Here is a 12,264-nt window from a genome sequence, read left to right as displayed (position 1 = left end):
CTTAAGAAAAAATAGAAGAAGTTGTTAAGTCGATATTTCCCAGAAGGGAAAATATTTGGTTTAAGTTAGAATGCTCTTTCTTCACGCAATTAAAACATGTTATAAATTTGATTATATATTCTGCATCTTCTTAAGATAATTAAAGCAATTAATTAGGGTTTGTATGATGAAAGCCAAAATGTAAAACTTTTTAGGTCGAAAGCCAAACATGTCAATACTTCCTCACGAATTGCTCCTGGATATACTCGTGTGATTACCTCTCGACTCTTTAATACAATGCAAAAGCATTTGCAAATCGTGGAATTTTGTGATAGCAAATGAGGCCGTAACTCTTCTCCGATGCGATGAAGAGCTTCCGTAAATTCTATTTATTAATTTAAATGTTTATGAACATAATAATAAACACCATAGCCTTACAAATTGCTCTATTTATCTCTTGTTATTAGGATACAGGTGAAGAATTGGTTAAAGAAGGAATCTGAAGCTTGATATTTTGAAGAAATTTGTGTGGAACTAAGAAAAAATATTGCAGTATTGATCGGTCAAGTAAGTCCGTCTTTTTAATATATTTGTTTGTCGTTATTAATTTACGTACGTGACTGGAACCTCTGCAAATGATGCAGAATTCAAAAAATGACCTATTTGATGCATATGTTCGATAATTGGCAGTGAATTTGGCCGATCGATTCATCTCAAAAAGAAATAGATTACCGGTATTTAGAAACTCCTCTTACCATAACTTGCTCACCTGCCAAATCTTTGTCATACACACCAATTTGCTATTAAAATTTTAACTGCATTCAAGAATCAAACTTCAATGGTACATCGTCACACACTCTAATCTGAGATAGGACATGCACAATTTAATTTTTAAAAAATAAAATATTTAACTACAAAAATTGTACACTAAAAATTAATATACTTAACTATTTTTAAGGTAATTATTTAAAATGAGAAAAAATGAGGCAGGGCCAGATCCTGCCCTAGCTTCATCACTGATCATCACCTTCCGATAGGATATGGCGATTAAATGACTATATTTTAAAAATATACATCTAGGACGTTTTATGTTAGTTATTATATGATGATATCTTTTTACAATATACTATCAACAATGGACAGATCAATATATTTTGATCTGAAACAATTATTGCCGATTTATATCATAGATCTAGTGTTAAATTAAATAGAGCAAATTACTATAAGACACCTCATATTTGACATAATTCATATTTTAATGTTTATTTGAAAATCAAACGCCGTGATCACTCACTTTTGTTTTTGTCAACGATTTATTCCTTCCATCCATTTTTGGTGTTAGTCAACAAAGTCAACGAAATTATATGGTCCCCCATTTTTGTTTTAGTCAACGATTTAGTCCCTCATTTTTATTTTTGTCAACGATTTCGTCCCTCGTATTTGAAAGTTAATTTATTACTAAGTGTTGAAATATGCCTAGAATTCTAATTCCTATTTGTATTAGGACTCTATTAATGAAGTGTTTGGGAGAAGGATAACTTTGTTATCATTGGCTAACTAGGAAGTATAAATCCAATTAGGATTAATATTCTTAATGTCATATAGACTATTTATTCACTATATATACACTACCTTATTCACCTTTTAGAAGACACCAAAAAACAGAACACACAATGTAGCCATTGATGTGAATAAGGGAAAAAAGGGGGTGTGTGTGATGTGAGGAATATAAGTTAATTCTTAACATTTTGGGTTATTTCTTGTAGAGAGTTAAATACTTTGTGGGTTTTTCTTCTATTGGCATATTTACTAGAGATGTTATCTATTTGGTGATTCTCCACCAATTTTGTACTCCTTTTGATGATTAGTGGATGGCTCGAATCTTTCGCCCGTGGATGTACGCTTTAATGCAGAATCACGTAAATCTCTTGTGTTATTTATTATTTTGGTATATTGTTATTTGTTGATTAAATCCATAATTAAATACCTACCGAATGGTCTCGATTCCGCTGCGCATACCAATCCGGTCAAGAACCGGTCATGACAATTGGTATCAAAGATTCAACAATCGGTATCAATGCTACAACACTAAGTCCTTTGACTTCGTTGACTAACATCAAAAATGGACGGAGGGACTAACCTGTTGACGGAAACAAAAGTGAGGCGTCATATAATTAATTTTCAAACAATAGAGATTAAAGTGTGAATTATGTTAAATGTAAAAGGTCTTATAGTAATTTACTCTTAAAAATATGATAAAAATTTAGCACCATTCAAACGTTTTGTGCTTATTGTACTAACTTGACATTATTTTTGTTTAGACTCTGGGGAAAAAAGATGTTTCTTATCGTATTCGTGTTCTAGTGATGAGTTGCATGTCTATTGCGTTAGAGACGCTGAAATATAATCCTTTCAGCAAGATAATGACTATGGTACCTTAACTTTCAGTTTTGTTACTTTACAGTCCCAATAGTTAATAATTTGACATCTCTTAATACATTTTTTTATTCGTTTAAGTTACAGGATAAAAATATAGATCAAAAGATTCGTAAAAGAGACCTTTGCAAGGTTAAGAGACGGATTCTTAAAGCGATTGGTAAGCCTAAGGATTACGACAATCCGCTATCTTACGTATTGTTCTTCTTGTATCGAGCAAAAATACCGGAATCGAGCTTCAAAATAAATGTCATCCAACTCATAGTTCAATCACATGGAGGTAACAGATTTAAATTATACTTATATTGTAAGAAAAAAGTTCTTAGATGAACTCAATTCATTAATTAGAATTAGAATTCTTTATTTAATAGTGCATGATGTAATTACTAATTACATTAATATTGAATCAATCGAAAGCCACTTAATTCTACATAATTTATTTTAAATATTTATGTCTTTGATCGAAAAAATAAATATATCTTCATGTTTTTTGGATTAATGTCACATAAATTTACTAGTTATACACGTTATCTCAATTTAATCATGATTTTTGAAACATTTCAAATATAAACACTAACTTTCTTTTGTGTCAATATACACCGGTTCATAATCCGGGTAATTTTACTGAGATGACAATTGAAAAATGACTTCCACCTTAGCAAATGACATATATATCCAATTTTCATTTCAAACCTATTTTGAGATACAATAGATGATTAATTTTTAACTTTATAAATGATGATTATACGCAATTAATCTTTTAATTTTAGTATAGGAAGCATTTTGTGAGTTAACATGCTAATATATGATAGTGCACGGAAATAAACATAACTAAAAAATGCTCATATTTTTTCTATGTAGATAATTTGCTAAGTCTCCCCATAATTAACTCCTCATAAATCTTCTCAATTTTACGGGTTTTTAAGATCCATTTCTAGTTACAAGCCTTATGTCATAGTTGATTGAGAAAATTATCTTGATTACTGGCTTAGGCCATTTTATTTTGAATTTTACTAGAGCAACAGTTCATTTTAAATTATACTATTGCTAATTCTTTAATTTGAATTTAATGATTTTACTTTACACAAATATACTTTTTAAATTAGCAAAATACAACTATTAAAAATGGTAACCTCCCATGATCCTCTCATTATTGATAACCTCTTATAATTGATTTGTATGTTTCCATTTATCTTAGATTTTCCATATATTTTTTCCAGATTTCTCTCCATTACTCTATTAACCAAATCTTTCCATTTTATAAAACAAACCCAATGGCAAAATCAAGAAACCTTTGAAGTATCAAAATCAAAATCAAGAAACCCTCTGCAATTACTGCCGTCTGAAAAGATGAAGAGATTGACGTCGTCCGATCCGAAGATATGTCATTCGTCTCTTCATCTCTCTCAGCCCTTCACTGACGCAAGCCCTACCCGTCAGCCACTATTTTGTCTCAAGTCCGCCGCTGCCTCGGCGCCGCCTTATTCGTACCGGCCATCTTTGCTTCTTTTTTTTCCCACTTTGTTCCGTTTCCAGAAAAGTGTAGATGGAATACCTCATGCCGCCATGATGAACAAATAAGAATCGGGGATCAAATCCGCAAAGCAACATCAGTTTTTGATTTGTAATTTTATGGCTTAATATTTTTTTTGGTTAACCAATGGTGTACTAATGATACATCAATAATCTTATATTTGAATACAATGATGGTTAACCTTAAGTACCCCGTCTGCTGTCCTCCAATGATGCGCTTTAATTTTCTGATGTAATGTTTTTTATTTATGTATCTGTAATTGTTTGTTGGTTAACATGATATTTTTTAATGAGTAGTAGTATATTATTAGTTAACTGAAAGTAAACCCAATGTCCACCTAAAGAAACTTTTGAAGTTGTAAATTTATAGATAACATGAGAATGGATTACAGCAAGTTAACTTTTATTTTTCAACCAAATATTAAGTTATTAGAAACAAATTGATGTTTTTTTAATGAGTAATAGCATACTATTAGTTAGCTGCATGTTAATTTCATATTAACTTTATTTTCCAATCTAATGTTAAGTTATTAAGAACAAATTGATATTTTTTAATGATTCGTAGTATACTATTAGTTAACTGAAAAGTAAAACCAATGCCCATATAAAGATCTTCATTCCATACTCCGTCATAACAAATCAGAACTTTCAATGTTGTCATTCCTGCATTTATAAAATAAAAAATTTATTAATTTTCATATTAGTTAACCATTAGGTAACTATTAGTAAAATTTTATTATTTAAAAAAAATCAAATCGTTTTTTTTGTTGAAAAAATGATTACAGCTGGTTTAAAAAAATTGTTATTTGTTTTTTAAGAATCATGTATTTGAATAATCATGTATTTATCATAGCCATTATATATGAGAATTATATTTGAATTTCTTATTTTACTGGATTTTTTTTGTTTTTCAAATGCTTGTTGTTTTCATTTTTTTAATCATTTTGTTTTTTTGGTTTTCCTTTTGCCCTTTATGGCATATAATTCAAATTATCAGTTACTATAATTAAAGATTATTAAAAATTCTTGAATATTAATTGCTATATATTTATACTTTGAGATTTTGTAGGAGATTTTGATTCTTGTAACCACTTCCTTCCTTTTTATAGTAAATATCATAAAATTATTTGTGCAATTTGGGAACTTAAAAAGTATGTCATCAACTTTTTTTTGGTCAACAGTAAAAATTTAATTAAGTATAGTCATGTAGGGTACTTATTGAAAGATTGCAAAAAAAATGTTTATTATATAAGAAATTGTTGTCTCCTTAAACACCAATTCTATATTTTTACCCGCCTTTGATTTTTATCTAAATGTTGAATAATTTACTCCAATTTTATATTTTAAAATACATTAACAAAACAAAAAACCTACAGAACTCTAATAAACAAAAGATGAATGGGGATAATAAATGTAAAGCAATCCAATATAATATCTATCGTATATTACAATGTTACTAATCACCACAAAACAACTAATTTCTACAAAAAAATACATAAGTAACTCCGTATAAATACTCGAAAATAAAAAAGAATCAACACCACCTCAAAGACGGGTATGTGTAGCTAAAGTATAGAAGATAAATTACAGTATCATTCATAATCTAAACGCCATTATAACCATTAGTTCCGTTGGTATGTTTATCGGAGGCAGCGGTTTTCTTTCGTTTAATAACGATGAACCATGTGATCGCCTCTAAAACAACTGCCAAGGCACCCAAGAATATGATAACGCCGGTGTAAATACGTTTCCATTTCTTTTCGGGGTCCAATATGTCGAGTCCTTCGTAGACATTGACGATGCTCAAACTGATGGTTGCGTATCCGATTGCGTGGTGGTACATGTTCCAGTATAATCTGTATTTGTGATCTGGCTTTGGCCTCAATAGCAATGCAAATAGCTGTATAAATTGCAAATTGTTTTTAGTTAGAACACCAATGGTCAAAGATATTATAGTTATAATCATCATAGATGTTTGAATTGCATACTGATTTTAGTTAGATAACTGGGTACTCAAATTATCTTTCAGAAATTGTTACAAAATATGATTTGATTTTATTTAATAGAACCAAAAAATATTGTTAATTCGACGAGTTTACCTATTGGTATATAAAATGATCGGATCGACATAGCTTAACTAGTAAAATATTTTTCAATTTGAAAGTTGAAATTCTATTTTCAGGTTCCATTGTAGATATAATATATGATTTTCATATTAAGCACTTAGATTTGAAAAATAGTTGGCATTTCGTAAACAGACAAAGGTCAATTAACCCCTCTAAATTGGCATAAAATATCAAATATATCCAAGTTTGTGTTTTACGACAATAAACCCAGAGCTTTTTAATATTGGATCAGTTTACAACTTTAACCGCCAAAACCAACTTCAAATTACAGACTAAATTGACCTAAAATTGATAGATTACGTGTTTTTTTATCGCAAAACATGAACTTAAACATATTTTTATAGTTTGTACCAAATTGCAGGGGTGATATATACTTTCTTGCTTCAATTTGTTTTCTAATTATTGCTAAATTGATGGCTAATTGACAGAATTGGAACATAGTTGGGTGGGGACTTTTCCTAAGTTGTTCGAGGGCTTCTAGAAGCCGAACTTGAACGACTAGAAAAAGGAGCCAATTGTCAAAAAAATATAAGGAGAATTCGATAAAAGTTTAAAACACAACAACTTGACTTTTAAGGCATCCCAAAAACAAAAAAAATGTCACAATCTAAAAAAATATAAACAATCTAGCAATAAATATCTTAAAATAATTTTTTTACAGTTTAAAAAAATTTACCTGAAGGGTAGCAAAGCAAAATAGGGTGATTCCAATGTTTCTGTGCTTGCTATACTTAATACCAGGTGAGTCACTGCCGAGTTTAAGACCAGTACCCCATCCAGCAACACCAATAATATATGCTGATGACTGGCATGCCACGTGTGCATAAAACCACGCTGGATTTGCCACCTTGAACACCTTTAAATATCTGGCCATCATCACTCCCATTGGCATTAATACTCCCCAGCTCACTGCATTTAGCACACCATGAACCTGCAAAATATTCAATTTAAATGACTAAGAATATGAGGGGCTAAGTGTTTAAAAAATAAACTAAAAGGGTTGTAGTGCTCGTTTTAAAAATTTAAAGGTCTTTCTTGTAATGTTTAAAAACTGAAGGATTTATTTTTATATCTTTGACCATTAAAACAAAATTTAAAAAAATCTAATCAATATAAAATTAAATGAAACGGTATTTTAAAATTAGCCCATGTTTCCAAATAAAGTTTCAAGAAAATGAAACTTACGTTCTTTTTACTGCTGCTCGGAGCGCTTCCGGCGACGGTGGTCCCGGTGGCGAAATTAATAGACCCAACAGAGGCTCTATTAGCGGTATCCATAGCATGCTGATTGAAATTAGCTCCGGACATAGTACCAACTTGCCAAACTTGCGTAGTAGAAACCAAACTATTATCAAGCTGCAGACTCGCAAAAATAATCATCTCATTGTTCGAATACTCCGCTCTAACATTCGAGACTGCGAAGCTCAAATTCCCCCGCTGCATCGCCGGAGCAAGTGAGTTGATGGCGGTTGGATAAGCCGTGGGTCTACCGGCAGAGTCATGGAAAGCTAAGATTGCTTGCGTTCCAAGCATTTGTGGACCGGACGGATTGAGACCCCAAGCCACCCAGTTGTTGGTCGTGGTTCCCGTTCTTCGGAAGGCGATTTCGGCCGTCATGGTTGAGGGGTCGTAATTCCAGTAGAGATACGCGTTTAGATGCGGAAGATCGTTACATGTTGCGAAATTTTGGTTGCTGGAGAAGGATAAGGATCGGCATACTTGTGCTGAAGATTGTACGAGGAAGAATATCAAGAAAATGCATGAAAATAGGGTAATTCTTGAAGATTTACCCATGATTTTGAACCGGATTTGATGGTTTTGCCGTGGCCGGAGTGATTTTGAACCGGATTGATGATGAATTCTGAGAGTTTTGATGATTTGATTTGGTATTTGGCGTTGGTGTGAGAGTTGGTTTGATGAAGAAAATGTAGGAGTTGGTGTATATTTATATGTGGATTGAAGGAGGTTTGGAAAATGGGGAGAAAGTCTTGGAAGAGTTGTGGTTTTTTGACTAGTTCAGCCCTCTAATTGGTTCAACTATTTTGTATGTAACAATACTAATATTCAATCTACTTTTTTTAAGGATATATGTTTATTATATTTTTAATATAAATTGATAAATAAAAACTTTTGAAGATTTAAACATATTGAGCTTGTCGATTTTATTGGAAAGAGTTCGTACATTTATTTTTTACTTTTGTATTTACGGGTGTGCATCGATTAGTTTGATAATAAAAATATTAAAGACAAATGTATAATTTTTTCTGATTGGGTTTTTGATTTAACAAAAATATAAAAATAATTTTTTTAATTTAAAAAAAAACGTTAAGAGATATTAAATTCTAAAATTTAAATTTAAATTAATATGTTATATATTTTAACTATTTGAATACATAAAAATAATTTTATTTTTAAGGAAGTTATATTATATATTTAGTTTGGTGTTTTAGTTTTCAGTTTTTCAAAACTAAAACTAAACAAAGCCAAAAAAATAAAAAAAATTATAATAAGTAAATCGAACTAACTATTTTTAATTTGATTTGTTAGTTTGGTTTGACACACACTCCTAATTGTTGTTGCCGGATATAACTATTATTAATGATATAAAAAATCCGAATCATATTTTAACTATTTAGCTTTTAATTTTTATTTCTTCCAAATATTTAGGTTTTTAATTGGAAAAATATATATTCATACACTACCACATAAGTTACATTCAGCAACACTAGTGAAGCAACACTTTCAATACTGTTACAATAGTATATATAAGGCAACAGAAACGCTACGGTTAAAAACCGTTGCAAAGAAATTAACAAAATTCAAAAATTTACAACATAAGACAACAAATATGGAAAACTGTTGCATTACACTAACAAAATGCAACAGTTTGACTAAATCTAGCAACACTTTTAAACCGTTGCTTTTTATTATCTCATTTTAAATTATATTTTCAACTGTATTATAAGTCCTAATAAACAATAAACTATTTAAAATCAGTAAATAACTTAATCAGACTCTAAAATAATCAAACCAATACAAATCTACAATCAGTAAACAACTTAAGCTTCATCCATATTCTCTGATAGAGTCCAAAACTTTTACTGTACAAAAATGATGATGTTACCCTACCAAATTAGATAATCAAAATTTTCTATCGACTCTCTGTTGCATCTCTCTTGTGCAACCCTATCTTTTCTAGGGTTTAATCAAAAAGTCTCTCATTTTCTCAAACAAATCGCTCTAAAAATCTCTGTCTCTCAAGTAAAACTCTCACCGATGTCTCTATTTCTATTATCCTTGTTCTCACTCGCAATAATTTTGTACTCTCTAACCTGGATTTACCTTTTGTTTTGTTTTAGATGCGTTGATTTTTACATGAACTCTATCGCAAGGTATGAATCTAGTCTTATTATTTTTTTTATTACAATTGATTTGTGAGTTCATTGGATTTTATGTTTATGTTGCGATTTGTTAACCCTAAAATTAATTATTTGAAGTATTTAGGTTTTGTCAGCTTAAAATCCGATTTTGATCTCTAATTGCAACGATTATAACTTGAAAAACATAATTAATTTCAGTTTAAATGCTAGTTAATTATAGAACACTTAATAAGTTGAAGTAATCGAGAGATTTACTTGCAATTTGCAGTAATGGACACTGGCATAACATATCACTAACTTAAAGAACAGTTGTTTTGTGCAGTAAGAGTTTGTTTGATCTCTTGTACTTTTACTAAGGTTACAATTTTATTATTTTGAATGAAGTTTTGATGTTGTGTAGACTTATTTGGAGATTTGCTTTGAACCTAGCACCACTTCTTGTGGACCCAGGTAAATTAGAATTTTTGTTTTTTATTTTTGGAAGAATATTGATCAATTTAGTACTGATTTTGTTCGATCTTTGTTTGTAGTTTCCGTAAGAAATGCTTAAGATCTGCCACTAATAAATGTGGGAAGAAATGTCCAAAATTCAAACAACTAATAAGGTCTGAATCCCACAATCTTCATTCGAGATGAACCTATAACATCCAAGTCCAGAGATGGAAATGTTTCCTCATCTTCCCCTAATCCTTAATCGAGTTTAAATAATGGGCCACAATTATATCATTTTATAATTGTGCATATATCTATGACTACATATCTAAGTTTATGTACCTTGCATATATCAAAGTTTGTTTGTAAGGATTTTTTGAGTTATTGTATTAATTCAGCAATGATTCTCTTAGGTACGTGATTTGGTTATTGGGAAATGGAAAGAAAGGTAATGACAGTGATGCTTCCCTTCTTTTTGTTATGTGATATTAACCTATGTGCTTTCACATAATTGCTCAATAATTATCTTATGAATATTTGGAAAGAACACACATATAATTGAGCTGATTGAAAAACCAGAAGTGAAGCAACTTTAAGAAACACCACAATGACTAATTTTTTTGTGATTGTATCAGATAAACAAAGAGAACCGGGAGCTTCTCAGGTCGAAATTAAAGCTTTGAAAACCATAGAAGTTTCAAAGGATGAGGCTCTTGAAGAGGTATTGGAAAACCATAAACAAGGTATTAAAGCGTCTTTAGAGTGTATGTGGTCTGTTGAAGTTTTGATTTTGTTATTTATTATTTAACATGTTTCATTGCAAGCTCTTGAGCACTTCATGAATTTTTGTTGTCAGTCTATTTGCATTAATTATCAATGTAATCTAATTAAATATATGTAAGTTAGTTTTGGAATAATTTATTGTCTTCAATCTAATGTGATTGGATATTAGAAATCTTACGACCTGTTTTATATGCTTTAACAATACAACTGTGCTTTTTATCTCCATCTTAGTCTTGTTGATTTGTAAAATTGGAAACCTGTGGTCCTGCTACGTAGAGTTGCTGTCGGCGGTGGCGCTTTTGCTAGTAAAAATGGAACCAAAGTTCATATTCCTGCGGCAATGAACTGATACGGAGAATTAAAGAGCGCCCTGCTCAAGTGAGTTTTTAATTTTTAAGTAGCTCTTCTAACCATGTTTAGGATTTTTACTTTTCTTTTATGTCTCCCGCATATTTCTCATTGCTGGACTGCCTAAAGCAACCGAGAAGCTTAAGTGTGTCCATATATGTAGTAAATCTCATAATTGAACTGAGTTAAAGGAAAGTTATTATATTGGTTCTCATGTTTGTGTTTAAACATTCAGATCCTTGCTGCAACTAACATGGACGATCAAGAACTCACATAAAGCATGAAAAAGCTTTTGATTGTCATGCAAAGAGTGGATTAATAAAAGCTGCTCTGATGCTAGAAGGAGATGGAGAACTTTTCAGTAAGAGGTAAAACCTAGACAGAGGACTTGCACTGTTGTGGCACTAGTTGCTTATATAACAAGCTGACTAAATATTTGATGCGATCTCTTGATGATTCTACAATGGCCTAAAACATAGTGGATGTATGTAGGAGGAAATATATTATACATGTGATTATAGTTGGCAAGTTGGAAGATAATTTGATGATAGGTTGTACAGAATATTGAATATTTGATTAGTTGGATTGTGCTAATTGCAGTGTCATAAAATTGCAGGTATGCAGATATATACAACTCTAAGGTCTCGAATTTCCTAAACTATACACTATTCATGTACTTCAACTCGCCGGAAGAGGTACGACACCTTCGGTTTAGTTAAAGTGTTGCGCAGTTTATTAAGCATTGAGCTGAAATTTAATAATATTGTTTTCATTTGCAGACGTTGGCTCAATTTTGAGCGACAGATCCTCTAGTTAAGTACTCGTTCTTTATACACATTTATCTTATTACGTATATGTTTGCATATTTTGAGTATCATTGTATGTGGTTTTGCAGGGTTTCAGGAAGATATTTGTAGAAAATGATTACGTAGCAGAAAAGGCGCTCAATATTTAGAAGTATAATCGTTTTTTTGATAAATATTTTGGTGAACATTTTCTGTTTGTAATGTAATGGATGGATGGAATATTTTTCGATTTTGAATTTTATGAATATTTTCCGTTTTCTAATTTTGGTGAATATTCTCTGTTATCACATTTTAATGAATATTTTCTGTTTCTAAATTTAGCGTATAATTTTAGTTTCCGCTTTTAATTCTTATTCTTTAAATATAAACTGTTGCGTATTCTATATAAACTGTTATTTAAAGTTTTAGCCAAACCATTGCATCAGTATATATAAGTGTTGC

The 12,264-nt window shown here is 30.7% G+C and overlaps 1 protein-coding gene and 1 long non-coding RNA gene across 15 annotated transcripts; one reads left to right on the top strand and one right to left on the bottom strand.

The window, feature by feature from the left end:
• Window positions 1-5,353: 5,353 nt before the first annotated feature.
• On the bottom strand, window positions 5,354-7,994 carry LOC126655504 (cytochrome b561 and DOMON domain-containing protein At5g35735-like). The gene is made up of 3 exons (XM_050349720.2): window positions 7,260-7,994; window positions 6,751-7,005; window positions 5,354-5,848 (listed from the first exon to the last, which is right to left on the bottom strand). The coding sequence occupies exons 1-3, from the start codon at window positions 7,866-7,868 to the stop codon at window positions 5,552-5,554; spliced, it is 1,161 nt and encodes a 386-aa protein (XP_050205677.1). The 5' UTR covers window positions 7,869-7,994; the 3' UTR covers window positions 5,354-5,551.
• A 796-nt stretch (window positions 7,995-8,790) lies between these two features.
• LOC126655508 (uncharacterized) lies at window positions 8,791-12,085 on the top strand. 14 transcript variants are annotated; one of them, XR_007633027.2, is made up of 9 exons: window positions 8,800-9,466; window positions 9,855-9,904; window positions 9,985-10,059; window positions 10,300-10,334; window positions 10,522-10,629; window positions 10,946-11,047; window positions 11,253-11,385; window positions 11,634-11,712; window positions 11,797-12,085. It is a non-coding gene; the product is annotated as an uncharacterized LOC126655508 (long non-coding RNA). The 14 variants fall into 14 exon arrangements; XR_008791103.1 differs by adding an exon at window positions 9,723-9,775 and having other exon boundaries at window positions 8,792-9,466; window positions 9,985-10,629; XR_008791101.1 differs by having other exon boundaries at window positions 8,793-9,335; window positions 9,434-9,466; window positions 9,985-10,629.
• The last annotated feature ends 179 nt before the right edge of the window (window positions 12,086-12,264 follow it).

The sequence above is a fragment of the Mercurialis annua genome, linkage group LG7 (assembly GCF_937616625.2).
Source record: "Mercurialis annua linkage group LG7, ddMerAnnu1.2, whole genome shotgun sequence".
Taxonomy (NCBI): domain Eukaryota; kingdom Viridiplantae; phylum Streptophyta; class Magnoliopsida; order Malpighiales; family Euphorbiaceae; genus Mercurialis; species Mercurialis annua.
This window is presented reverse-complemented; position numbering and strand designations above follow the sequence as displayed.